Consider the following 26,158-nt stretch of genomic DNA (forward strand, 5'->3'; position numbering starts at 1 on the left):
GCTTGTCAGAGCAGGGATGAATTTCCCGCAATGCCTGGGGGGCAAGAGGAAATGAGAGGAAAGGTAGCAGCTGCTTTTATGCCACAGCCTGGGCTCCAGGGTAGTAGGATTCAGTGCTAAGGCAGTAATGACAAGTGCAGAGTTAAGGTTGTTTATATTTTAATCCAGAATGGAAATTGAAAAATCTCAATAAATAACCTAACGGCTTATTTCAAGTATCCTGTGCTGCTTGTGCATTAACATTCAAGTGAAAGGCAGCCCCACCACCCCCAGCACAGCCGTGGGGGATACCTGTGGTCCTTCACTTTTCTGAAGTGCACTCATGAACAAGCACCAGGAACTGAGCTCTCAGCAGAGATGCTGCGGGAGGTGCACGACAGGAGGACATGAGGGCTTCAGAGGCTAGACTAAGCCCCTGCCTGGCAGTTTAGTTCTAGAGCTGGAGTGGCTGGTTCTGTGCTACTGACAAATGGTCCATTGAAAGAAGAGCTACTAAGTAATGTCACGCCTGCCTAGGTACCAGGGCTGAGCCAGAAGCTACCTTCTGTAATGGCCTCTGTTCTAACCTGAGGGGTTAGAAACCCAAAGAGGAGGTGAAGGAAGGGGGTGAAGTGAGCAAGCCGGCAAAAGAAGGAGCTTATGCCCCAGAGCTCTGCCCATGGAGCTGCTGCAATCTACAACAAGGGGGAAGGACTACAGAGCCAGGAGAAGAAGCTGAAGCATGACTGAGAGGCAGAGAGGAACAGAAAGGGCAGAGTTGTAAGTACAGCACAAAATGCCACCAGCTGCTAGGAGAAAGAGGTCAGGTTTCCCGCTCCAACCCAACCCAACCCAACCCCAGCAGCTGCTGAGCCACGAATGGTGGTGGTGCTCAAAGACTGGGATAAATCCTAGATGGATTAGAGCTGTATCAGCCCCACTGCCAGAGTCAGCTGCTCTCAGGTTTATATTGCAGGGTTGAGATGGCTATAATCCACCAGCAGAACACCAGGGTTTCTACCCTTGGCTGTATCAGGAGGGAAGCGAACAACTCAGCTTGTGGGAAACCACCAGGAATGTCAGGCAGGCAAAGCCCTGAGCTTCTACCCCAGGAAGGTGGAGATGAAAACACTTGTGTCCAAATTGAGGGTGGCATGCCACCAGCGATCAGGGAAATACAGGACCTGCAGAGGAAACAGAAGTGGGGGAAAGGAAGGTGCTTGCCTGTTCCTTCACTGGCTGTGCAGGCTTGATGCAGCTGCCTTCTGGCTTCGGCTCTATCTGCTGAAATCAGTTGGCAGCCTGGGATCTCACCAGTGACCTGAGCTTAGAGAGAGAGCTTCTTCCTAGAGGCTGGCCAGCCCCTTGCCGCCAGGAAATGCCTCTGAAGAGGCATGTTCACTCCATATCAGATTTGTGGGAGAGAATTAAGGATGGGGCAGTGGCGGGCAGAGGCAGAATGAGCTGTGCTGTGTGTCCATGTGGACTCCATCTCCCCACGGCGTTGTCTCAGCCTGAGTCACTGTACATTCTAAGCAGGGGCCACACTCAGCGCTCACAACTAGTGTGTCACAGTTAAAGCAAGGGTGCTGCTCGGTGTCTAGTTTCTCTGAGCAGATGCTGGGCCTTAACCCTGAGCCCAGCCTCCCGCTGCATTCACCAGCTGCCATGTGCATTTTAGCCCCCTCCTACCATTGCAGTGCCCCTCCTTGAAGATAATCCCTTCCTCCCGGGAGGGGCATTCAGCACTCAGCCTGCAGCCAGAGCTGCCTGGATGCTGCCACCCATGCTTGTCCTGCCTTCTGTCTGGAAAGCAGCAGGATCAGGGATCTTGGTCCCCTTACAGGCACGCTGTAGCTCTCAGCTGCTTATGTTGCTGTGCCAGGCCAGCGTACAGCCTGGCTCGAGTGCAGAGGTGCTGACACTGGGATCCCTGATCCTCTGGTAGCCTGGCTTTGGCATAGGGGTTCCCAGATACCATCCCACTGTGGTGTCAGAGTCCCTGCAACTGGGGCAGCATCAGACAACTCCCCCCTTGCTCTCTCTGGACACACAAACCCCTGTGGTCCAAACTGATGTACACCACAGTGCCATGAGCAGCTGCAGCAGGGGGCTGGCTGGCTGCCTGGCTCATCCAGGGCAAGACTGACCTCGCCAGGGTGAATGGTGCACTCCACGGGGCGATCCTCCGGTGGCAGCAATGGGTATGTGTCCAGCAGCCACGACAGAGTTGTCTTGTTGGGGTGGAACTCGGGAGTTTTCTCCGGGGGATACAGAAACCAGCGCTGCAAAGAGAGGGCCTCTTAGCAAATACCCTGCTCTGAACAGCATGGGCTCCCCCTTTCACTGGAGACCTGCAAGTCTCTGCTTCTCTGCTGGGTGGGCTTCCCCTTTCTCCCTGCTCATGGGGCATCCCTCCCCTCACCATTATTTCCCCTACCTCTTTGCCCTCTTGGAGCGGATGCGGGGGATGGCCTGACTGCAAGGCCTCTAGGGCAGGGACCGTCATCTTGTTCTGTGTGTACAGCACCTAGCACAATGGGGACTTGGGTCCAGGTCTGTATACACCATGTTGCCATAGGGGTCACAAAGGAACCTCCACCCCGGCCCTCATTGTGTACAAGTGGCCAGATGCATTATGGGGAAATTTCCCATTCCTCCAAGGCCTCAGCTGCTGCAACAGGCCAAGTGGATCATTGGTCCTCTCCGGCCTGGCACAGTCTATGCTCCTCTGCAGCGCAGCCTGGATCAAATCCCCACTTTGCCGGGAGGACACTGCTCCACAGCGGGGCCATGGATGGGAGATACCTGGCTTTTCAGGATCCTTAAACCAAATGCACTCCCCACGCAGCTCTCACCTTCCTGCCAAAGATGACCTCCGAGTAACCCGGGCCGTGCCAGTGAAAGGGAACCCCAGAACCGGAGCCTGAGGGCAGAGACAGACCAGAGAACAGATCAGATGGACTGCACCTATTGGCTGCCAGGCCACCTTTGGAACGCCCTACCACAGAGCTTCTGGGCTGGCCTGGCATGTGTCCATCTAAACCTGGGAAGGAATCCCCTACAGCCCATTCCTTCCCCTTGGCTCCCATCTCTTTCCAAGGTGGTACTGACCGGCGATCCCAAAGCTGTAGGCCCCGCTGGTGCCTGGAATCCGGAACGGAGGCGGCATGTATTTCTGGAAGAGGGAACCCCACTCAGTGAAGTTATTGTCCCCAAAGAAATAGAGCGTGTCTGGTGGGGGTGAGGGAGAGAGAGAGATCATTAGCCCCCAGAGACCACGAGCTCTCACTGTCGGGGCATGCAGGCTGGGGAAGAAAGCACAACACCAGCCAGGAATGTGGGCTTGTGGGGGGACCTCCCAGGTATCCAGCCAGAACTGTATTTCACAGCCACACAGGTGAATCCGAGGCAGAGCACTGAAAAGGGCACAGGGAGGGCCTGAATGGGGGAATAGTCTACTCACCACTGCCCAGAGAGGCCGGGTCTGGAGGCTCCAGCAGGTGCTCCACATACTCCTGGAATGGCACGTCCACTGCGAGGGAGGAGACAGGCTGGTGAGAGTTGGTGGCTGCCCTTCCCTAGGGCGTGTTACTTACGGTCCCAGCCAGGGCCGAGGGGCGTCTCTCAGTCCACAGCTAGCACACTCCCCCCCTCCTCCAGCTCATTCTCCCCGCAGAGCCCACAGTGCAGCAGCCTGGAGGTCCCTGTTGTCCTGCAGGGTGAATGCCAGTGAGCGACAATGAGACCCCCTCAGGCCATGAGCAACGCCAGAGCCCCAGGGCTAAGTGATATCGCCTCCGGTTCACAGCTGGGGAAACCGAGGCACAGTGCGGGCCAGCAACTCGTCCAAGGCCACGAAGCTGGCCCAGGGAGAGGGAGAGGGAGAAGGAAAAGGAGCATGGCTGGCTTACTGTGTTCCCTGGATGATTAAATTCAGGGTGCCAGACAAGATCTTCGGTCACCAGCCAGCCATGGCTACAGGAAGGGAGGCCTCAGCTTAGGCCACGCAGCACACAACCCTGCCCAGTGGGGGTGCAGCTCAGCGCATGTGCCCGGGAGCCAAGCTCCTCACCTTTGTGGTAGGAGTAGGTGTTGGCAGTGCTTAGACGCACCAGACGGTCCCCGAATTCTGCCAGCAGCTTGTCCTTTGTGCAGAGCGCCTGAAATTCCTGCAAGCGCAGAGCAAAGGTGACAAGGGCCCCGGAAAGGCCGAGGTGCTTGGAACATGGCCTGGGGTGACAGGCCAGGCCGGGGGGCCCGTGCAGTGACATGACAGCCCTCCCCTCTCTAGATCTGGCTTTAGAGCTGCCAGCAAGAGGATGGATGGCCTTTCTCGTTCCCCAATCCAGACAAACGCAGGGACACCCTGGGGCTGGTTCAGTTCCTACAGTGGGATGGAGCCTCCCGCTTCAGAATAGATCCTGGAGGGCTGCTTCAGGGTCCATCATGGGGTGGGAGTGAACTCCCCTCCCAAATGAATTCCCTGGGTTACTCTGATGATCTCCACTGAGAACCCCCCACACCTCAACTCTCACTGCTTCCCATCACCCCACCTCCTACTGTCAATCTCCACTTTTGGCAGAAGTTACTCCTAGCCAAATAACGAACAAGTGCCTGGGTGCCAGGAGGGCACACAAGGCTGGTCCAGGAAGAAAGGACGTATGGGCTCCAGGGGGTTGTTTCTCTACATACAATTAGCATGGCTCAGGCCAGAGGGGGACAGCACAACCTGGAACATGTAGCACTTACCGAGTTGTCAGTGATCCCCTGGATAACAACAGGCCTGGAAAAAGCATATCTGGAGAAAACAGAGGGAATTAAACACTTTCCTGGCCCCTTGGGACCGGGCACATTCTACATACCCAGCTCACTCCCATCAGATAAATTGGAGCCCCTGGTGTGAGCTGTACTGAAACCCAGCTGTTACCACCTCTACAGAGCTATGTGACCGATACATGGGTCGAGCTGTTTCAGTGCTCAGACTCAAATTCTTTGCACTTACAGTGGCAGTGGGTGAACAAGCTGAGGACAGCCAGATTCACAGGCCATCCCAAGGGCAAATCTAGGTCATGGGATATCCTGGAGCAAGGAGCTATCGCTGTGCAGGCAGCGTGGGGGTGCATGTTCTGTGCTGGCACACTGCTGGGTCCACAGGGGGCTAACGGAGAAGTGGAGGTTGTGGGATTCGCTAGGGGAGTCGCTTCTCTTTTGAGCAGCAGAGGGAAAGCTCTGATCTGATTTTGTTGTATGGTAACTGATCTGCAAGTTGCCTGTTGGCAGAAAACTCCATCTCCTAACTGGTCCCAAGGTGCCCAGTATCCCTCTGGGTGCTGTAGGATTTCCAGTGACTTGTGCACAGCCAGGACTCTGTGGAATCAAGTGGAGGGGAAGATCCCAGAGAAACCTCCCTGCCTCCCCCAGTAACAACCATGCTGGTTACATGCTGTGCTGGTTACAGGGAAGGGGCTGGGTGAGCCCCGGAGAGCAAAGCGAGCGGCACACCTACTGGTCTATGAACTGGGAGTAGGTCAGGGAAGCGTCTCTCCTCTGCACAGTGCAGTGCTCTTCTTCCACCAGAGCCAAGTATTTGTTCGTCAGCCTGGGGTGGGGAAAGGGACAGAGCCCTCGGCATCAATCACTGCCAGCCTGAACATTTCCCAGCACGTGACCATTAGCCCCTGCACAATCAGCAACCCACGCAGCAGGAGATCACCAACAGGGCCATTGCCAGCTCCCTTCCCCACTAACCCAGGGACAGTAACTCCGACCCTGGGGTCAGTGCCAAGGGCTGCGTTAGCAATGGAAAGAGGCCTGGGGCATCGGTCCGACACCCTGGCTGGGAGTGTCAAGGAACTGATGCCATGACAGCTCCGTAGCGGCAGCCGCTTTAAGGGAAGAACAAAATATTCTAAGTCAGCCCCTTGCAGATGGCAGAGGGGCACTGATTGACCCACAGGTCCATTAGGGTAAGTAACAAGGCTGTAAACCCATGGCAACTCCCAGTTAGGCCCGCCCTCTCCCAGGGAATGCCTGGCCTGAGTCAGTTCATGGGAGGTTGCTGAACCTCTCAGCATCTGCTCCTACAACCAATTGGCCTTTTAGGCTAAGAACAGGGGTAGCAATTGTTCCACCCCCAGGTATTAGATACTTCCACCATGCGGAAATGGACTCGGTGTTCTAATGGGCCTTTTCCTTTTCCATCTTAGATCTGTTCAAACGAAACCAAACTGGGTTGGGGAGAAGGAGAAAGAGTTCAAGAGTCACTTAATATATTTATTTTGTTGGATGGGGGGATGTGGAGAAATCATCCCCCACAAGCCATTTCAAAATGCCATCATTCCCCATTTCATTAAGCACTGACAAGATTTCTCCGTTTTATTTCCAAATCTAACCTGTCTGCTTTTGGCATCTCCACAAGAGCACTCAGAGTTACGTGATCAATAACCCTTCGAGTTTCTCCAGTGCCCTGCAGCCAGCCACCTCACAAACATTCATGAATTGATCCTCACAACCCTAGGAACTAGGGAAATGCCATTATCACCACTGAACAAGTGGAGAAACTGAGGCACAGAAAGGGTAAGTGACCTGCCCACGGTTACAATGCGAGTCAGTGGTAGAAACAAGAACATAGCCCAGGTTCCCACATCCTTAGTACTTCACTCTACTGCCTAGGCAACTTTGCCTCTAGCTGGGCAATCTAGGCAGAGCTAGTTCTCCTGACATCAGCCAAGACCATGTCGGGGGGAAGGGAGGAAGGAGAAGGTGATCAACAGCCTGCTTACAAAATGCTAAGAGATCAACAGCAGGCTAACAGGTCCTCCTTTCGGGATACAAACCTCAAGGTAAGAGATCATTCTCCAGCTGTCAGGAGACAAGCACAGTTCAGTGCCGGTCAGACTGGGAGAAAGCAGACAGGTATTGACATTGTGATAAGCAGGAACCTGGTTCTTTCAGCACCGGAGGTTTCCCTGACCACCTCTGCGTGAATCAACATAGCATTCTGCATGGCAGCACGTGCACAGGAGGAATGTGGACCAGACCTGACACTTTAAATCCCAGGAAGAGATTGAGAATACACTTGTGCACCTACTTACCAGCCCCCATTTTGTTCCATGTAATCTAAGTCACCAGGCAGCGACAGCGGGACCAAGAGCAGAAGGAAGTGCCACCACGATCCCATCTGCCCCCAGACGCCCTCTGCTCTCTGTGCGTGTCAGATGCTCTTGGGGAAGCAGACTGCGAAAGCTAACGAGAGATAACAGTGCAAGACAAAATGTTAAAAGCTGTAACATACCCCAATGCCAGCAAGGGAAATAATCCAGCTGCTGAATCACTTCTGGCTTTTTCCCATCCATCTCCTCTCTGATTTTATCCCCCACCAGCTCTAGGTAAATACCTGTTCTCTCCCTCCCTGACTCAATACCCCTTCTCCCTCACCCTGCATGCATAGCCTCCCACACCCCAGGGCCCCTGCCCTGCCACTCCAGCCCCTACCACCATGCCTCAGTTAGAGCTTGACCTGTGTGTGGCTACAGCATCAGATGCAGGCAAGTCTCAAACTCAGCATAGAACATTGCATTCTGGGAGCTGTATTCCAGGCATTTCACAGCCTCCCACCCACCGCACCCACAGTGAATGCGCACAGACCCTGGACCTGCACTACCCAACCCCTGCTCTTGGCACCAACCCCTTCAGCTCTCCTAGGTGGGGCAGCTGCTAAGGCCACATGCTGTTGGGTGGGCTGGCAGCCTATGGACTACATTACCCAGCAGGCATCAAGGAGCCACTTCCATTCGTGGTTCCTCAAAGGCGTGACCGAGGAAGAGCAGCTGACGCCATTTGCTGCTATTGGACAGGTGGCCTGTGGACTACATTACCCAGCAGCCATTGACTTTAAAGACAAACATCAGGAGCAGCTAAACCGCAGCTGTTCTCAGAGCCGGAAATGGACTGAACCAAAACCCCTCCTCCCACCCTTGCACTGCTCAGCAGGGGGATTTCATGGCTCAGGGCTGTCTCCACAGTTGCTTTGCACCCTCTAACTTGGGCTCTGCCCACTTGACTTTTCCCCTATGTGCTCCCCCTTTTCCACCAGCTTTCCTGGGACTGACACCAGCCCAGCCAGCCTGGGTCAGTAATCCCAGCCTCCCTGCAAAGCGAGTGGATTGCTGCTGCTTCTCCCCTGCTGGGGGCAAGGCCCAGAGCTTGCTGAGCCCCTATGCCTTGACAGCAGGGAGAGGGCCATTTCCAGGCAAGGGGCTAGAGGGAGGATGTCAAGAATGAGTGTTAGCAAAGGTATTTAGGGGGCCCCAGGCCAGAGGATTCTGTTAAACAAGAAGAGCAGGGGCCTGTATTGTGCTTCTGCCAGGCCTACACTCAAGGGGGAGATGGTGTGATTGTGCAGGAGGCTCCGTAAGCACAGATAGCATGACCCACATTGTACTGACTTTCCAGTTAATCAGGGTTTCAATCCAGGTGCTCATTGGGCAGGTTGTACAAGATTATTACTGTGATGACAGGATGGTAGGACCGGCCCCCAAGGGGTGGCCCAGCATTCTAGCCAGTTTGGAGGCCTATAGCTGTTGTCATTTTCAAAGCATTGTATAAGCATTGACTGTCAACTGACTCCCTTTGAAAGTTGTTTGATGCATTAGGCCCATTTAACAGATGGGGAAAATGGACATTCGGAGAAGTGAAGTGGGTTAACTAAGGAGGTGGTGGAATCACCATCCTTAGAGGTTTTTAAGGTTCGGCTTGACAAAGGCCTGGCTGGGATGATTTAGCTGAGGTTAGTCCTGCTTTGAGCACGGGGTTGGACTAGATATCTCCTGAGGTCACTTCCAACCCGAATCTCCTATGATTCTAAGTGACTTGTCTAAGTGCGGACACCAGGGTGGGGTCAGGGTTCCTGACTCCTAGCTCTGGGACCAAGTAGATTCTGCTCACCCACAAGCCATCAGTCTCAGTCCACGGATTCCCCAGGAACAAGAGGATGTTCAGCTGAAATCACAAGTGAATTTGCGTTTGGTGAACTAATCAAACTGTCCCTTAAGTCTCCAGAGGCTGGTGTTCTGTTCATTATGAAGCATGCAATCTGTCTGATTTTCCTTCTCCAGAAGAGATAACAGATTACCCTATACTCAGCATTTAGAGGCAGGGGTGGGGAACTGGGTTAATAACTCCCTTTTCCAAGAATTGTTGCCTATTAGACTGTGGTCAGGACTGATTCTTAGACTCCAAGGAGAATCGGCCAAGATGCTATGGCCAAAGCTGGGTTCTTGGATGTATTCACATGTGGGCAACTGGGAACTGCATAAATACCAGTCACTCATTGAGGCTACTTTGTTCTTTTTTTATTCTGTATAAAAGTCAAGTTGTAGCTCAGAGTCTGGCTCAGACTGTCTTGCTCATTAGATCGGTTTATAAAGAACTATGACATTCTGGTACCTTTAACACAAACCATTATTTACACCTCCAGTCAAATAAACAGGACACAATGACTAGGAAAAAGTTGTCCAGGAAGGCTCTTGGATGTTGCAGGCTTTGCTGTATTTCAGGCACTGGGGAGGAACCTTCCCTATACAAAGTTAGCCTCACGCTCTCTCCTGTTCAAGGATAGCACACTCCTCTAAAATCCATGACAGCCTCTCCTGCCAAGTGGCTGTGACTCCGAAACCGCCACCCAAGCAGAGGCTCCAGCTGTCAATCTCCTGTCGGTTCCAATCAGCTCAGAGACTGAATCCCACCTCTCATCAACTTAGGATTGGTTCCTTTCAGTTCAGGTGTATTCGCAGAGGTGGCCACAGCCCGCTGGACAGTGTGAACTGGTCTCTAGCCATTTCATGATGTGCTGCAGGTGGCCACCATGACTGCAGCCCTGGCACCATACAAACAGGCCCTTCACCACATGGTGGCACACAGCACACATGCTGGCACACTGCCGACACCTGTCCCCGAGAGAGAAGATTACAGGTGAATCAGCTGCAGAGAAAGCACCCACAGAGAGTGGGCAGCTCAGGGAGTCAAACCCTGGCACACACCACTCAAATCCCAGCTGGACCAAGGAACCCCACCAATCATTGCAGACTGCTCAAGGTATGGGCTCAATCAGTTCCTGCTCACACCTCAAAACCATGACTCCTTTAGTGCAATCAGCAGCTCTTGCTAACTGATAAAGCAGCAACAGCACCACAGGGAGGAAGCTTTTACCCAGGTCAGGCTGGGAAAACAGGCTGGGACTGTTTACCATTCAGAATCAGCACAGGTCCTGAGAGTTCACAGGAACCACCACCAGCAGATTGAACCACGCTACAGCATGGAAACAGTGGTTAGGACAGTGCACCTAGGTTCTATTCCCAGTGCTGCCATTGGCTGATTGTGTTACCTTGGGCAAATCACTTCACCTCTGTCTCAGTTTCTCTCCACCTCCTGTCTTATCTATTTAGAGGAAGCTCTTCAAGGCAGGACCTCTTTTTGTAGGTGTATGCACAGTGCCTAGCACAATAGAGTGAGCTCCACTGGGGCCTCTAGGTGCTACTGGAGTACAAACAACAATAATGGAAACAGGACTAGGCAGGAGGTTACTTCAAGGTACAGCATTAACTGCCTCCAGGCAAACCCTTGCAAAAGGGAGGTGCTGACTTCACTCCCCCTCCACTCTAAAGCATCTCACCTGTCACAGATCCAGCCCTTGTTGCTCATCGGCCGCTTGCAGTTGCTGCAGTTGATGTGCAGGGTGGTGGAGGCCTGGTTGAGGCAGTTGATGGCTCTGCATGTGCTCAGTTTGATCACCTCGTTGGAGATATTCCAGAGCTGGAAGCGCTGCAGCAGGTCGATATAGGAGGTGTACCAGTGCTCCTGGGACGGGGGCACACACCTAAGTTAGCTGTGGCTCACATCAGGGTCCATGGGCAAACCTATTGAACCTAAGCCCCTCCCTGTGACTCCAGCCCCCAGGTTAGATCACCTCTGGAAGGGGCTACCAAATGTCAGCCCAAACAAGGAGGGGCGCAGCAGGGTATGCCATCTAGCTACTTCGTGCATTGGCTATTCTACAGCACACACAGTTAGCTGGCAAGGCGACAGCTCCAAAGGAGATCTGATCTCTGCAGCTTTCTGCCTTCATGTTGCCTCAGAGAGACCCTTATGCCAAAAGTCTGATTCACTCTGATCCTAAGATATTCTTAAGTCTCAGCCTGTAGGACCAATGGCCTTATTGCACTCCTCGCTCAGTGGTACCTTGCAGCTGGAAACATGACTTCCTATTCATTTACTGTGGCTTGGTCTTACTATATATTCTATGACAATTCTCCAGCATAGGAGCAGGTTGCCAGACCAGGCCCTGGACCAGCATTGTATCAGGAATGCCTTCCCCCACCTGTGCTTGGAGCTTCCCACTGGATGTGGGCTCTCATAGTTGTCCATGCCTTCATCACTTCCAGACTGGGTTACTGAAATGTGCTCTACTCCAGGCCATGCCTGAAGCTCACACACTTTGACTGGTCTGTTTAGCATCTCTGATGGCGTTCCAAAATCAGCACTGGCTTCCATTTGGGTTCCAGGCACCATTCAAGGTGTTGGATTTGATCTCTAAAGGCACTTTAGGGCCACATTATCTCCAGTATGAGATTAGCGGGGGCGCTACAGCTGAGAGTCAATAGATACATCTGGCTGGGGCCAGCTGCTGTCAGTGGCCAGCCATCAACTCTGGGATTTCCTCCCCAGCAGTCCAGCAGAGCCAGAGTTTGCTCAATGCAAAGTCTGCCCAGGGCTCTCCATGGGGGACAATGGGATGAAAGGAGACGGTCTGAACAGTGGCAGGGAGTCAAGTGGAGTTATTTGTATGCTGTTATAGGGCAAACTGTTCTGTACTTAGAGCTCTGGAGAGCTGCGTTTTCACAAACTCAAACAGGCAAGCTAGTCTGGAGCAGCTCCACATGCCTGCAGCAATGCTGCTCCTTCCGGCTGGGAATACGTCATGTCTCGTAAGGCAAAAGGGTCAGGCCAGGTCAGCGCTCGGAAGGGAGGAAAGCCTCCAAGGAAAACCTCAGGGTGCTGGTGATGTGGCAGGTGTCTCTCCTCCCTTCAAGTTGTTGTTGTGTCAGTGTGCCAGCCTGATGGCAGGAAGCAAGTACTGTGCTGCTAGAGAGACTGCCTGTCAGACCAGAGGCAGTACTGAGGCACTAAAGATATCCTGGCACTTTCTGCAGGAGTGAGTTGTTAGCCCCAGAGTTTGGGCCAGCTCCACTCCAGAGTTAGACTACAGTTTTAACTGGATACAGCATTCCTTTCATTGTTGTGGGATTTGGCTGTGCACTGTTAACCAGCAGCCACGTTCCCTACCCCAGAGGTGGTTGCATTTTGCTAATAGGTAAGTGATCCTTGTATCTTAGAGGGAGAGTTTGCAAAGGACTCTGGGATGAAAGACTCTGTATAAACACAAGAGGTTATTGGTAGATTCCCCAAACCCTGTTTGCTGCAGGGGGTATGGCAGCAGCTTAGTTGAAGGAACCTCTCTCTGGGAAGTCCTTCCTCTTTACAGTGCTCTACCTGGGTTTGCTCATCGATCTCTTTCCTGATCCGGTCCCCTAGCACGATAAGGACGGACACGGCCATCTGCACATCCCCCTGCTCAGCGTAGAAGAGGAGCACGTCCCGGACGATGGGGTTGAAGAAGTCGGGTGGCAGGCGGTTCTCGTACAGGGAGTGGGAGATTGAGATGAGGGAGAAGGACTCCACAGGTGTCAGGGACACAGTCTCAGCTTCGTTGCCACTGACGTGAGGAGAGTCTGCCTTGTCCTGCAAATGGTCCAGGGCCGAGGGATTGTCCACTATCTCATGGCGCAGGGGGAAGGCCTCCTGGGGGAGAATGTATTCCTGCTCCTCGGCTGCAAAGAAACAAGCCTGCTTCAGTGAAGGGGGTAGTGCCCCAGATAATGGGGAGGCCAGATGGGTGAAGTAATATCACTCACCTTGTTTTCCAATACCTGGGACTGACACAGCTACAACGTCACCAGATAAATGAGTCAAGGAGGGATCTGGCATCCTCTCCAGTGCATCAAGTACATATGGGCACCTCCTGCTGAGACCCAGATGCACTGTAGTTGTTCGTGTGCACACACAAAACAATCAACTCACCATGGGGATTTTCATGGTCCATCATGTACAGTTCATCCTCATCCCCCTCCACGTCTCCCAGGAGGTAGTCCGCAGGGACGTCGCTACCCTCTGTCTCCTCATTCTCTAGATATCCAGGGAAAGGGGAGGAGAAGCAGACAGAGAGAAGGCTGGTCAGGATACTCCGACAGCAGCAGAGCTTGGCAGACTCTGTCGCTCCGGCAGAAAATGCAGGCTGCTCACAAACCACAGCCCCAGCAGCCAACTCGGCCTCTAACTCTCAGCAACCTGACCTAGAAGCTAGGAGGATGAGACACAGGCAGTGTCTGCACAGGCACAGCTCTGCATTGGTAAAACTCCTTCTATCCAACAACCTCAAAGTGCTTCACAGAGGGAGGGCGGCAGCATTGTCCCTTCTACAGATGGGGAAACTGAGGCACAGAGGTGTGAGGTGATTTGTCAAAGGTCACACAGCAAGTCACAGTGATAGGGCTGGGGCAAGAACCCAGCAGTCCCGACCCCCCAGTCTCTGCTCCAATCACTAAACACTGTCCCATCCCAACCTTCCAGAGTGACAGACTCCAGCCTCAGAGACCTGGGCCTATAATCTGCAGACAATTTGCATGTTCACTGACCAAAAATGCCTGAGGTTCTGCCACCATGATTTGGCTGGTGGTGTTAGGACAGAATTCCCCAGGAGGGGGAATACTAACTGGAACTAGAACTGCATCAACAGGATGATGGTGTCATGTTCTGCAGTGCAATTCAGACCAGTGAGAGGCTGCGTCACCTGCTAACAATAACCAAGACAAAAGTGTGTCTGCAATAATTGCTGTTGAATTCAAAGTCATTGGATCAGAGCAGTACCTGAGTGCGGAGACAGACTGGCACAGTTAAGGGTTGCTGTGGCCCAGCGCTCCACTGAGAGCAGAGACTTGGAGTGTGTTGGGGTCACCCTGTGAGTAGTAACCAAGGCTGGTAGAGATCAGGGCGTGATTGGTGTGTTGCTGGAACAGGGCTGCAGTTATACACAGTGGTAGTGACCTGCATGCTTGTTGCTGAATATGAATGTTCCAGGCAAGGAGTCACAGTAGCAAAGGATTTGAGGCACCCAGGGTTACAGGGCAAGCTGTGACTCAACCCCTCACTGTCTGGATTGCACCCCAAACCCCGTAACAGACAGGCATTTCAGACTCCTATTACCGAGCCAGCCCTTGAAACATTACCATCGTTGTTGATTAAGGTGGAGGAAGAATCCATGAGGATGTTTTCAGACCGGCTCTCTCCTTTGCTGCGCTCCAATCGGGACTCGTTGCCTATCCCAGGTGGTATATCCTTCAGGTTAAAACTGGGAGGGAAGCCAAACACACATTAGCCCGTTTCTTTCTCACACAGAAAGGAGCTGCTGCTGCAGCAGCAGCCACTGCCAGTCTGCCTTCAGCTGATAGGAACCAAGGAGCCAGCCCATTGGAAAGGTCTGACTTAGATCAGTGGGAGGCAACCAGCCCCTCTGCAGTGACTCTAGCTTGGTGTAAGAAACCATCTTCAGAGTGGTTCCCCCAATTCCCACATATCCCCCATATGCCAGTGCAGGCCTCCCCACTCACTTCTCCCCAACAGGGGCATGTCAGGGGATGCCAATGATTAGACTGCTCACCTGTTCATGAGTGGGAGGGTGGTGCTGCCCTTCCCCAGGCTGTGGTTCAGGTTAGCAGAAGGCACAGTGCCAGGGCTGGAGTAAATAATTCGGAGCATCGTCCACGTCTGGGCAACCTGCCCCCAGGGAGAGAGAGAAGGGATGGGTTAGGGGTCAACCAAGGCAACATCATTAAAAAGTTCATTTCTGGAACATAATTCAGGGCCCAGGCTGAAAGGACATGCACCATCCCTCACCAGAGGTGTTTATGGGGAGGGACATGCTGCAGTGTAGAGTTTCTATCCACCCTACAATGTTCCCTAGACTTTTCCTGCCCTCTCAGGTAACAAAACAGGCAGCAACCCAGGACAGCACCAGCAGTGCAGGTACCCCAGCAGAGCTACGCAGGGAGGGCCAAGCTCAGGTCTGGGTCTGAACTTCCCTTTTGTTCAGGGTGCTGGGATCTTGGGCTCTGCTTTGGGTTCGTTTCCTGTCCCAAAGAGTGCTGGTTGGTCTCTACATTGTTTTCAGGTCTCCTTGCACATGAGGGAATTCGTGCGCAGTCCAGACAATACTGCCCCTGCCCCTTATCTTTCTCATTCTGTTTCTCCTGTGCAGGAGCAGGGTAAGACCCACTGCACCAAGAGGCACCTTGTAGTAGAGAGGATGGCAGGAGAGAGATGTCTAAAGGGGAAGTAGATATGACAGAGACAAAGGGAGAAGAGAAAAGACAGAACAGCTCTGACTACAGGACTAAGGTCAGCCCCTAGGTGCACACTGATGACAGCGCATTCTGCCCCTGGTGTTAGCAGGGATAGGAGGGCATCTCATCTTGCAGCAACAACTCTTGAGAAAAGAAAGGAAAAGAGAAACAACAGAAAGAGCTTAATCCTAGGGCAACTTGTTTCCAAGTCACTCCCCAGAACTAGCCTTGCTTCCATACTCAGGGCTTTACCAACTACTGAATCTAGAACAAATCATAGAAATGGAGGGCTGGAAGGGACCTCAAGAGATCATCGAGGCCAGCCCCTTGTATTGACACAGGACCAAGTAAACTTCGATTATCCTTAACAGGTGATTGTCCAACCTGTTCTTAAAAACCTCCAATGACAGGGATTCCACAAGCTCCCACGGTAACCTATCCCAGTACTTAGCTATCCTTAGGAAAAGCTTTCTAACTAACATCTAACCTAAATCTCACTTATTGCAGATTAAGCCCATTGCTGCTTGTCCTGCCTTCAGTGGACATGGAAAATAATTGATTACTGGCTTCTTTGTAAAAGCCCTTAACATATTTGAAGATTGATACAAGGTCCTCCCTAGGTCTTTTCTCAAGATTCTGAACACATCCAGCTTTTTAACCTTTCCTCATGTGTCAGGTTTTCTAAACCTTTTATCATTTTTGTTGTTTTCCTCTGGACTGGACAATCCGCAATTTGCCGACAATTTTCTCAAAGTGTGGTGTTCAAAACTGGACACAGTACTCCAACTGAGGCCTCATTTGTGTGGAGTACAGCAAGATAATTACCTCCTCCGTATTGCATGTGACACTCCTGTTAATACATCCCAGAATAAAATTTGAATTTTTTCAAAATTGCACCACCTTGTTGGCTCATATTAAGTTTGTGATCCACTTCTTCTTAGCATATGCGCAACTTGCCTCAGATGGCATGTGACCAGCATTCATCACCGAATTTGGTCGGCTGGTTGGATCATTAGCTTCCCCAGCTTGGGTCAGGTATTGACGGGGAGTGCAAAGTGAACACTGATCCATGCCCCCTATCCCCCTATGATCCACTATAAACCCCAGATCTTTTTCTGCATTACTGCTGCCTAGCCAATTGTTTCCCTTCCCCTCCCCACAATACTGAATCTGTATGTGGAGGATCATTCCTCACCCCTGCTCCCCCCGTCCCCACCATCGCTATTTGCAAGGGGTATCTCACTGTACTGTTTTCGCTCTACATTTCTAATATAAATCCAGTTTTATCATCGTTTCCCTGTCCTCACAACTCTTCCCAATTTAGCATCAACTACAAATTTTACAAAAGTGTAGGTTACTCTCTTCCAGATCAAAGATGTTTAATAAGGACAGACTGAATCCCACATCTCCCCAGCTCAGTGCTCTGCAGTTTGCCTTGCTCCCCACCAGGCAGCATGCACAGTCCTTCTGACAGGACTCCAGTCCAAGCCAATCTGCATTAATCTAGCCAATGAGATTTCATGAGACACCTTGTCAAATCAAACATTAGCAGCCAGAAACAGATCGGAAATCACCATGTTTCCCTTATTATGCTAAGACAGCAGAGATACAATAAACTTATGTAAATGTACACAATGCACAGCTGTTCCCATTAGAGGGCAGCAGACAACCAGACATTCTCTGCAACCCACAAGACCTGTGTCTCCACAGTTTGCACCTATGGTACCGGGCTATACATCCGATCAAGGCTTCCCATGCCAGCCAGTTTGACTTGAAGGCTCAGCTAATAAAGAACCCTTCATGAGCAGAAACTGCCTTTCCCTTCCCACAGGCTATTAGAGGGTTGCATGTACCTGGTCGCGGTCAAGCTCTTTGGCCACTTTGGCGTTGTGGTCGCACAGCTCTGCCAGGGGTCTACCCGCCAGCACATACTGCTTGGCCGTTCTCACAAACCAATCCATGCTGCCGCTCTCCAGGTCTGTCTCAAAGACACTCAGGGCACTGGAAGAAGAGATGTACTCAAACTGCTCCGTGGGGTCTAGCTTGCGCTTGAAGAAGATGGGATGCCGCCTGTCACCAATGTAGGGCTTGCGGTTGGAGTCAGAGGAGATCAGGCTCTCTTTGGCTGCGAAGGCCAGGTCCCCAAAGAGGCTGTAGCACAGGCCCTCAGGGTTGGCCTTATCGATAGGCTGGCTGGCATCCTTGAATATGTGCTGGTAAAGGGTGCTGTCCTTGGAGCCAGAGAGGAGGAAGTACGGATCGTGCAAGTGGCGCCATACGATACCCGTGGTGACGTCCTTGTGCTCTTCGAACATGGCGGACGGGATGAAGGGGCGCCGCACATCCCACACGTAGATGTTGTGGTCCACCATCATGGAGCAGGTGGCAATGTGGTGCTTGCACTCCGGCCGCCACTTGACCCTCGCCACAGAGGCTATGGTTTGCACACAGTAGATCTCTTTGGCCCTGTTGGTGTTCATGTCCCAGACCTTCACCATCTTATCTCGGCCTCCTGTCGCCAGCCAGCCTCTGGCAGTAGGGAGAAAGGAACAAGCAGAAACATTAACTGGAAAAATGTTACTGGAAATATCTTGGATTAAAAGGCTTGCATAAAAATCCAGTAATCCCAGTTGGTCAGAATGCTACCTGCCAGCCATATAGCACTAAACGAGCCCAAGCCTTGGGCAACCTCTCTTTTTGAATGGAGGTATAGCTCTCCAAAAGTACAGGTCCCAGCACACGGATGCCAATCATATCAAAAGGGAACTGTGCATGCTGAGACTGGCAGTTCCCACAGACTGACTACACCTGCATTTTAAACAAGAGGGAAGATGAAATATTTCCATTTTATTCAGATTAGGTGAGGCCCTCCAGCTCCCACTTGAGAAAATTTGGTTCCCACAATTTAAGGCAAACTGCCCTTTGCATTTCAGTCAGTGAAATGCCCCCACAAATAAAAGCACAGGACAAAGGTTAATTTTAAGTACTTTTTGTGCTGATTCTCAGCCTGCAAAGATAGCTCCCCAGCATGAAATGGGCAAGACGTTCCATGAGGCAGTACAGGACCCAGGAGCTGCATGCAGCACTTTTCAGTATAAATTAATCTCTACTGGGAAATCTGACTTTTCCTCCTGCTGAATCTCAATTTAAACCTAATGGCAAGATGGCAAACGTAGCTAAAACACAAGAAAGCAGTGTTTTAAAGCAGCTCTGAGTCTCTCATTCCCTGAGCTGATCAAGTTGGTGAAACACATTGGACATACCTGATATTGCACAGTTCCAGCAGATCACATCTAGCTTATTAGTTACTGCTGGCTTTCCCACAGAGCAGCAAGAGTGTCTTGTTTTATAAGCCACACTGCTCCTTTCAGTATTCAGGAGAGGGCTGTGTGACTGTCAAGTACTCAGCACCACACCGGACAGTTTTCATACAACCACTGTGTGAAGTCACCACTTCAGGAGCTTTTTGACAAGAGAGTGATTGCCATGGGCAGAGCAGGACTGAGCCGGGGCAGTCAGTATAGTACATACCTGTCCTCTGGATGCCAGTCACAGCAGAAAACAGGCCCATTGTGAGCTGTGAACATCCTCTCATAGCGGTCCGGCCGGCGGATGTCCCACAGCTGCACATTCCCATTCTCAAAGGTTGCAGCAAAGGTGAAGTAATCACGGATGCTAAACTGCACATCACGCACGCTTTCCGACTGGCCTGAGGGACAATAGCAATGTAGACCAGATCCGACAGAACCCCAGCAAATCCATTTCCCCTAGTCGTATTAATGCTCATGTTTACTAGACAGGGCCTACCATAAACTGCTAAGGGCAGGCCAGCCTGATTCAGTCCTGGACTCAGCATTAGTGCACCCTGGGTGGAGGAAATGCAGCAATTACCTCTACTAATGCTCCAAGCCACCTGGTTATAATGGCTTCTTTATATTTATCCTGAATGAAAGCTGGCAATTCTGGCCAACCCAGTTCCCTCTGCAGAGCTGGCACTACCTCTATGCTACATAGTCCATAAATAGAGAACTTCAGAACTGTCAATCCAGCATCTGGCCATCACCTTTTTTTTGTCCTAGTCCCTCTCCAAATCCCTGTGCATCTCCCCTACACAGTCAGTAATTATGTCATCCAAAATCACTACTTTCCTAAAGTACCAGACTTCAAGCCACCAGATATGAGCAACTGAGTTAGGATTTGAGTGGGAAGAGGGTCTGATTCAGGGATAAGGTGAAGCAGATAACCCCTGCCCCCAACAGCTCTAACACCACCCTAACAATTGACACAGCTAATGCAGTTCTATAAATCACCTAAATACAATCTTCAATTCAAACCAAAATGCTGCACGTCATAAGCCTGAAACCCCAGATGATTATGACATAGGCTTACATCACTGGCTGCTACAGACCTGAAGTCCCACCAGCAGGGACTCTGTCCCCAATCCCTTGCTATGGTCATCATAGCTCAAGAAAGGGTAAATCTTTACTACAATGAAGCACAAAGAAAGATCAGAGGGACAAAGGCCTGGAACATAGGAGATTATTTGGTATTTTCTCCCTGTTTAAGGCAATAATTGACAACTCCAGCCTGCAGCATATGTAATAAATATCCTAACACACAGAACACTGGCCAACTGGGCCCAAGACTGGGGCTTGGTCTACACTTAAAACTTATACTGGCATAGCTATGTTGGTTAGGAGTGTGAAAAAGCACAGCCCTAGTGACATAGCTATGACGACAAAACCTACAGTGCAGAAACAGCTATGCTGACAGAAGAGTGCTTCTGTCCCACTAGCTAGCACTGTATGGGGAGATGGTGTTACTACACCGAAAGAATTCCTCCTCCTGTCAGCTTACACTGTGTCTACACTAGGCGGCCTACGCTGCATAGGCTCATATAGACATGGCCTGAGTCCTTACCAGAGAAAGTGCTGACAGAATCTTTCTTGCGTAGGTCAAAGCATTTCATGTAGCCGTCCTGGGAGCCACTGAGGAGCATATACACCTCGGTGGGATGGAAGCACACTTTGTTAACTGTCCGCTTGTGCTCAGTGAACAGCTGGTCCTGTTTGTTACGGGATGGCTTCCCGAGGTTCCAAGTCACAACCACACCGTTGGTAGCTGCTGTGGCCAACAGGTTCTCATCCATCTGATGCCATACCACATCAGCACAGCTGAAGTTCAGAGATGGCTTGCGACCAACACGCAAGTTTAGCTTCTCCACAAACTGATCTTCATCTATTGAGTAGATCTTAAAGATGTTGCGGCCAGCCACCACCACCTGGGCAGCGTCACGACATACACTGATGGCATTAGCAGGGGCATCCAGGTGACAGAACATGGTACGCCCAGTGATGGTGTTGCCACCAAGGGCAGTGGTAACCCTGGCCATTTTCTCCATGGTTGTCTTCTGTGTGACTTCCTCTCTTTAGACACCACTGAGGGCTCCCCGAGACAGAAGACTTTGAGACTTCTCTCTCCACATACAGCATTCACACATGAGAGTCCATGTCAACCAACTGCTTACAGACCTCATTAAAACCTTATTGAAAGCAAATGGATTAATTTATGCAGCATCTAGGATTCTCTTCCTACTGTTTCAACTGGACTTGCACCACTTTCCCTAATCACATTAATCAATCAGTCTTTAACTACAGAAGCTACTGCATAGTCACTTACTTAAAAGAATGGCTCAGATTCAGACCTAGGTTCTCTTTGGTCACCCCCTGCACGTACTTCCCAGTAAGTCCTTGTTAACCTTTCAGATTTCAGTTTCCCTCTTAATTCAAATATGTGAGAAAAATCCCCACTTGCAGGAACAACTCTTGCTGAAGCTGTCAGTAAAGGCCTGTAAAGCAAGAGAAGAATTCCTCAGAAGGCAAAATGTAGCGATGAGAAAAGAAGCGAGTCAACGAGCTGTTCAGTAACACAAGACGTAACAGAAACTAGACTGCATACGATTTCATCATAAGGTTGTACCGCCCAAATTGCTGCAAACACCAGAGAAAGAATTTCACTTTTGTTTTAATAGTGAATTTAATGCTGGAGAACGATGCCATAGAGAGTGAAACAATGTTTGCTATCCAGGCAAACAGAGCACAGGCAGCAGTGGTGCAAGCTCTCCATACTGACAGTGTGCCTCAGCAAACGAGGGGTGAAAGGAGAGTTCAAATCCTCATCCTCGGCCTCTCTGCTTAGAAAATGCCAAACATCCCTCATTTTAGAGCCCTCTTGCCCCCTTCCCAAATGGTTCTCGTACTTTCCCACTAGCACCAATACAAGTCAGGGCAGCAGGATCACAAAGGTTATAGATCAGTGGTTCTCAACCTTTTTGGGCTCAATACCAATTTGTAAATGTTTGCGGCCTGTCACAACTCAGTAAATAGTCTGGGGATGGAGGGTCTGGGGGGGTTTTAGTCAGGTCCTGCCTGGCACTCACCCCACAGTGGCAGCTCCTGTGCTGTGGGTCTGGCTGGGCTTGGTTCTCCTCTCTGGGTGTTGGAACCTCCAGGGTCCTAGTGCTGCTTGGGGTTGTCCACACCCCCCTGGCTGAACCAGATATGTGTGAGTGGAGCTGTGACCTGGATCACGGGGTTGCAGGACCACTAAAATTTGGCCTACCCAGACTCCTGTCACCATGACGGTTGGGCCAAACCTGAGTAGCGCTGGGATCCCGGTGGTTGCAGTAACTAGAATAGGGAAGCGAACCCAGCCACCCCCTTGGGACAGGAGCTACTACATGACCCTTTGAAACATTCTGGCAACCCAGTTTTGAGTCATGACCCTGGGTTAAGAAATGGTGTTACAGCATTTAAATCCTCTCACCTCTTTGGAGATCTTCCCATGAGATGGGAAGGAGCCTTGGTCTGTTACTAAACCTCAGTGATAAAACACAATCTGGTTTCACACAACCCTCTGCCCCCTAACGTTCCTCAAGGGGCCCCAAAGCATACAGCAATGTAATGAGATAATGGCTCTGCAGGCAACCACAGCGACCACAACCCCTCATCCACAGCCTTGGATGTTGGAACCTCTTGTTGAGAGGGGCCAAGACAACCAGTTGGTGGGTTGCCTCCCTTTACAGCCCAGGGCTGTGGGACTGGTTTCTCCCTAAAGAGAAGGGCAGGAGCCGCTATGGGTTACTCCCTGCTTAGAACAGCTCCTCCCAATCCCTCCTTTACCACTCCCCTCGTTCCCCCCATCCCCCCCCGCTCCCCTCCCCCACAGCCCCCTTCCTTACTCCCCATCCCCCCGCTCCCCTCCCCCACAGCCCCCTTCCTTACTCCCTCGCTCCCTCCCGCTGGGCCGGGGCTCGGGTGAGGCCCAGGCGCGGGAGGGCAGCAGGCCTGGCCCAGCAATAGCGGAAGAAGCGGACCCAGCACCTACCGAGGGAAGCAGAGCAACTTGGGCCCGGTCGCCCAAGACTCCTCCTCCTCCCAGTCCCAGTCCTCCACCTCCACCGCCCGACGGATCCGGACCGGAAACGCCGCCTGGCTCCGCCCCGCGCCGTCACCGGCAGCGCCGCCTCGAAGCCCGGCCAGCCAGAGCCATTGGACCGGGCCCCCGGGGAAAAGACCCCGCTCAGGCGCTAGGGGGAGCTAGGCCCGGCCCGGCCCATGCCCCGCCGCAGGCAGTGGAGGCGGCGGGATAGCGGGAGGGGGACTCGACTAGGCTTGGCAGGGCTGGGGGGACTCAAGGGCAGAAAGGGCTCGTGGGCTAGATTTAGGGTTACCAGGCATAAGGAGTCCTAGGCCCAGGTCACAGGCCTGCTGGGGTTCCCCAGCTGGGGTCCGGGTAGGGTAAAGAGTAACTGTGCCTGGGCCACACAATAACAGTGTTCCACACTGCAGGTTGTATTTAGGATGACTGGCTTGGATTTGCTCTGTGTTTCGTGCCACGAGTCCGTCTTGAGAGATAGCAGAGTTGGTGCCACATCGTGGGGCAGGCACTTAACAAGCCCAGTCATCAGCTGGCTACTGTAACATCAGTCCCTTAGGCCTAGGGATTTAGAGCCACTTTCTCATCCAGGGAGCATTAGAACCCCACCTCATTCCCCCAGTGGTTACATTTAAGATGAATATTCAGAGCTGCTGATTTTCCAATATGATCCCCCCATAAGGGACGTGTTGAACTGCTATCTATCAGGCAACCTGACAAGAGTCTTTCCCTGCACCCTGTTCTTGATTTCTCCTGTCACCTTGACCAGAGCAGACACAAATTCACAGTATTACCATCAATTCTATCTGCCAGGGTTGCGGAGCCTTCTGAATCTCCTTCCTTCTCACTGACTGGCAGGAGTTGTTGGACACAAGGTTTGCGAGATGTGCTGGGCCTCACAGACTTCCCAAACACTGAGTTATAGATCTCCATAATGGCAACCAGGAAGAACTCCATGGCTTTGGTCTGTGCTGCTGTATTGCTACTGACAGCACCATCAGCATAGAGCATCTGTGAAGCACCCAGGAAGGGATACTCCACGCCTTCGGTAATTACAAGGCTAATGGTCTGGATAGCCCTGGTACAGACTGTCTTGGTATTGTGTCTGACAATGCACCTGCACCAGCATACAATCATCATAGTCAGTAGAGGCAAATTAGCCCTTCAACTTGGGCATGGCTGAGCACTTGTTAGTACCACCATCACTCAGTATTTTTCAGTTATTTACTATTGCATGGCCAGTATATCAGAATAATAGGAGGGATATCATACACAGCTGAGGTCCAGTTCGCCATCTCGTCAGCAGCTTCCATGGGGAACCATTTCCAGTAGGAAACATATGTAAGTCAAGGGCTCAGACCGCATCCCTGTGACCACCCTCTTGATATAGCATAAGACAATCATAGTTACTCCCACCATTTACCCACACTTCATTGAATTTCCACACTTTGATATTCAGAGCATTGGGCAGAAATCACCTTGTGTCAATACTCACCATGATCCTTTGCAGTGCTTTGTTTTAATTAAATAGTTGGATTCCCCTAGGCTCCACCTGTTCTAAGTCACCTCCTTCACTGGAGGTTTTCAAAAGGAGGCTGGACAGCCAACTGTCTTGGATGGATTAGACCTAACAAATCCTGCCTCTTGGCAGGGAGTTAGACTAGAAAACCCATGCGGTCCATTCAATCCCTCTAGTTCTATGAGTCTAAGAACCAAAAACAGAGAGAGGGCAGGCTCTCCCTAAGGCACAGACACACACTTCACCACCCCACATTGCTCTACCCTGATTTCTTGCAGACTGACTCCTCAAGGTCCAAATTGCACACTTCCCTGCAGAGTCCCATAGCCTATAAGCAAGATCAGGAGCCCCCATCCCCCAAACATACATGATCTTAAAGTGATTTGTAATTTTAACACAGTTTCCAATATACCACAGTGATGAGGCCTCTGGGAATTGCTAACAGGACCACATCTGCTGATTTCAAGAAGAGAATCAGGCCCCAAAAGCTCAAAACTTAGAAGTAAAACCAATATAAACAATGTGAAAAAAATAGGCAAAATAATCTGGTTTTACTTGTGCAATGGCCTACCTTAATATTTAGTAGCTATTCAGATAAAAGAGGGGCAGCCTTGTCTATATAATTAGGAAGTTGCACAAACCTTTAGGAAGATGACTATATGCAATTATCCCTGATGCACCTTGTGGCTACACCCTCCTAAGCAATGAATCTGGCCATGTGGCCAGGATGCCTGTTTGTGGTGTCGCTCTGATCATTACAGGAGCAGTTTCCACTCTGCAGTGACATCCACACAAAGTCTGTGCTGAGATTCAAAACCCCACTTTGCGCAAACCATGGATTGACTGAATGCAATGGGATTCCTTGTCTGGGAAGAGGAAACTCAGAGCCAAGCTGCATGACATGAATCTGGATAAAGACAATGAGCCTGAATGAAATGTCCACAAGCCTCATCTTCATTCTCTGCTCTTTGATTGTACCTCTTCTCACTGGTAAATGGTCAAAATACCCAAAGATGTCTGTCACAGTTAGAATAACAGGTACACTTGGGAGAGGGGTGTCAAGTAACTTTTACAAATGTATTTTATTCAAATGACTAATTCAATCCAGATCATCAAAGATTAGGAACAGGTGGTCTTGAGTTGGAAATCTGTCTCAGATGACACTGGAATAATCAGATTAAAAAGGGAATTCATAAACCAATTATAGAAATGGACTATAAAATCCAAAGGATTTCAATTTTGGGACAAGGAGCTCAGGCAGGTAACAGTTGTCTAAGATCTTTTTCTCATATTCCCAGGTTTTCATTGACTTCTCAAAGGGTGGCCCTGCAAACCCTCTTTGGGCAAAACTACCTTAATAATGGTTCTATGCATCATAGCTGCAGAGTCAGAGCCCATTTAAAGAGTTTCAGTTACTAATGTGTAGGCATGACCTGAAAGATGAAGCACAAGGCTGTAGAGGTACCTTGGGAGACTAAGTGTTTTTACTGCCTGCTCCTCTGTGCTGCTTACGCTGGGACCAAGACAGCTACCATCCAAGAAAGTCAGTAGCAATCATCCCTTTAACACCATTGGCAGTTGGAACTCGGTTTCAAACCATCTGTTCCAGAACTCAATCCCTCAAAATCAGTGTTCCCCAATCTTTTTAAGGCATGCCCCCTTTACCTCTAATGTAATCTGCCCACGTCCCAGTAGGAGTTGCAGTCAGGAGCCAGTGCTGGAAACAGGGCCAGCACTGGAGGGTTGGGGGTGGGGCTATGGCTGG

At 51.1% G+C, this 26,158-nt stretch overlaps 2 protein-coding genes across 3 annotated transcripts; both read right to left on the bottom strand.

Moving 5' to 3' along the window:
- Positions 1-147: 147 nt before the first annotated feature.
- JMJD8 (jumonji domain containing 8) lies at positions 148-7,346 on the bottom strand. Its single transcript, XM_067551509.1, has 9 exons — positions 7,077-7,346; positions 5,489-5,581; positions 4,732-4,780; positions 4,055-4,151; positions 3,446-3,514; positions 3,094-3,213; positions 2,838-2,905; positions 2,130-2,264; positions 148-1,163 (listed from the first exon to the last, which is right to left on the bottom strand). Exons 1-9 carry the CDS (start codon positions 7,160-7,162, stop codon positions 1,083-1,085), a joined length of 798 nt encoding a protein of 265 aa, XP_067407610.1. The 5' UTR covers positions 7,163-7,346; the 3' UTR covers positions 148-1,082.
- Positions 7,347-9,320: 1,974 nt separating this feature from the next.
- WDR24 (WD repeat domain 24) lies at positions 9,321-22,922 on the bottom strand. 2 transcript variants are annotated; one of them, XM_067551217.1, is made up of 11 exons: positions 22,824-22,922; positions 21,117-21,285; positions 20,358-20,979; positions 18,969-19,146; positions 17,291-17,966; positions 14,756-14,871; positions 14,325-14,446; positions 13,120-13,224; positions 12,532-12,869; positions 10,655-10,839; positions 9,321-9,929 (listed from the first exon to the last, which is right to left on the bottom strand). In XM_067551217.1, the coding sequence occupies exons 3-11, from the start codon at positions 20,836-20,838 to the stop codon at positions 9,761-9,763; spliced, it is 2,370 nt and encodes a 789-aa protein (XP_067407318.1). In that variant the 5' UTR covers positions 20,839-20,979; positions 21,117-21,285; positions 22,824-22,922; the 3' UTR covers positions 9,321-9,760. The 2 variants fall into 2 exon arrangements, with proteins under 2 accessions (XP_067407318.1, XP_067407319.1); XM_067551218.1 differs by lacking the exons at positions 18,969-19,146; positions 20,358-20,979; positions 21,117-21,285; positions 22,824-22,922 and adding an exon at positions 21,877-22,584.
- Between the last annotated feature and the right edge of the window lie 3,236 nt (positions 22,923-26,158).

Source organism: Emydura macquarii, unplaced genomic scaffold, assembly GCF_026122565.2.
Source record: "Emydura macquarii macquarii isolate MOO-44397 ecotype Brisbane River unplaced genomic scaffold, CSIRO-AGI_Emac_v2 contig_1348, whole genome shotgun sequence".
NCBI lineage: Eukaryota > Metazoa > Chordata > Testudines > Chelidae > Emydura > Emydura macquarii.